At 36.3% G+C, this 306-nt stretch overlaps 1 protein-coding gene across 1 annotated transcript in view; it reads right to left on the reverse strand.

Annotated features, from left to right (window-relative positions):
- The window catches only part of CKAP2 (cytoskeleton associated protein 2), a 25,459-nt gene continuing 25,153 nt past the window's right edge, over positions 1-306 (reverse strand). The window contains 1 exon segment of the mRNA XM_023508081.1: positions 1-270. Within this exon segment, the coding sequence (XP_023363849.1) occupies positions 20-270 (251 nt within the window). The 3' untranslated portion in view covers positions 1-19.

The raw sequence follows: 306 nt of genomic DNA on the forward strand, positions 1-306 counted from the left end.
CCTATTCCTTATCAGACCTTTATTTTTCTTCTGTTGTTTCAGTCTTGGAGTACATCCCACACAATGCTATGTTAGGGCGGCAAACAAAAGCATCAGTTTCACTTTCCAACGCTGTTAACTGTTCCAACGAAGATATACAAGGATAAAAGTCTTTTAACATATCTGGCAATTTAGAAGCTTTTTCTTGAAGACGTCGAGAACGTCTCACTGGTGTTAAAAATTTCAGCTCTTTAAATGTTAAATCTGTTTTGTCAAATTGCACCTTTTTCCCACTTTGCAAGGACGGTGTAGAAGATACAATATATT

Source organism: Otolemur garnettii, unplaced genomic scaffold (genome assembly GCF_000181295.1).
Source record: "Otolemur garnettii isolate 467f Iridium unplaced genomic scaffold, OtoGar3 scaffold00221, whole genome shotgun sequence".
NCBI classification, from domain to species: Eukaryota; Metazoa; Chordata; class Mammalia; order Primates; family Galagidae; genus Otolemur; species Otolemur garnettii.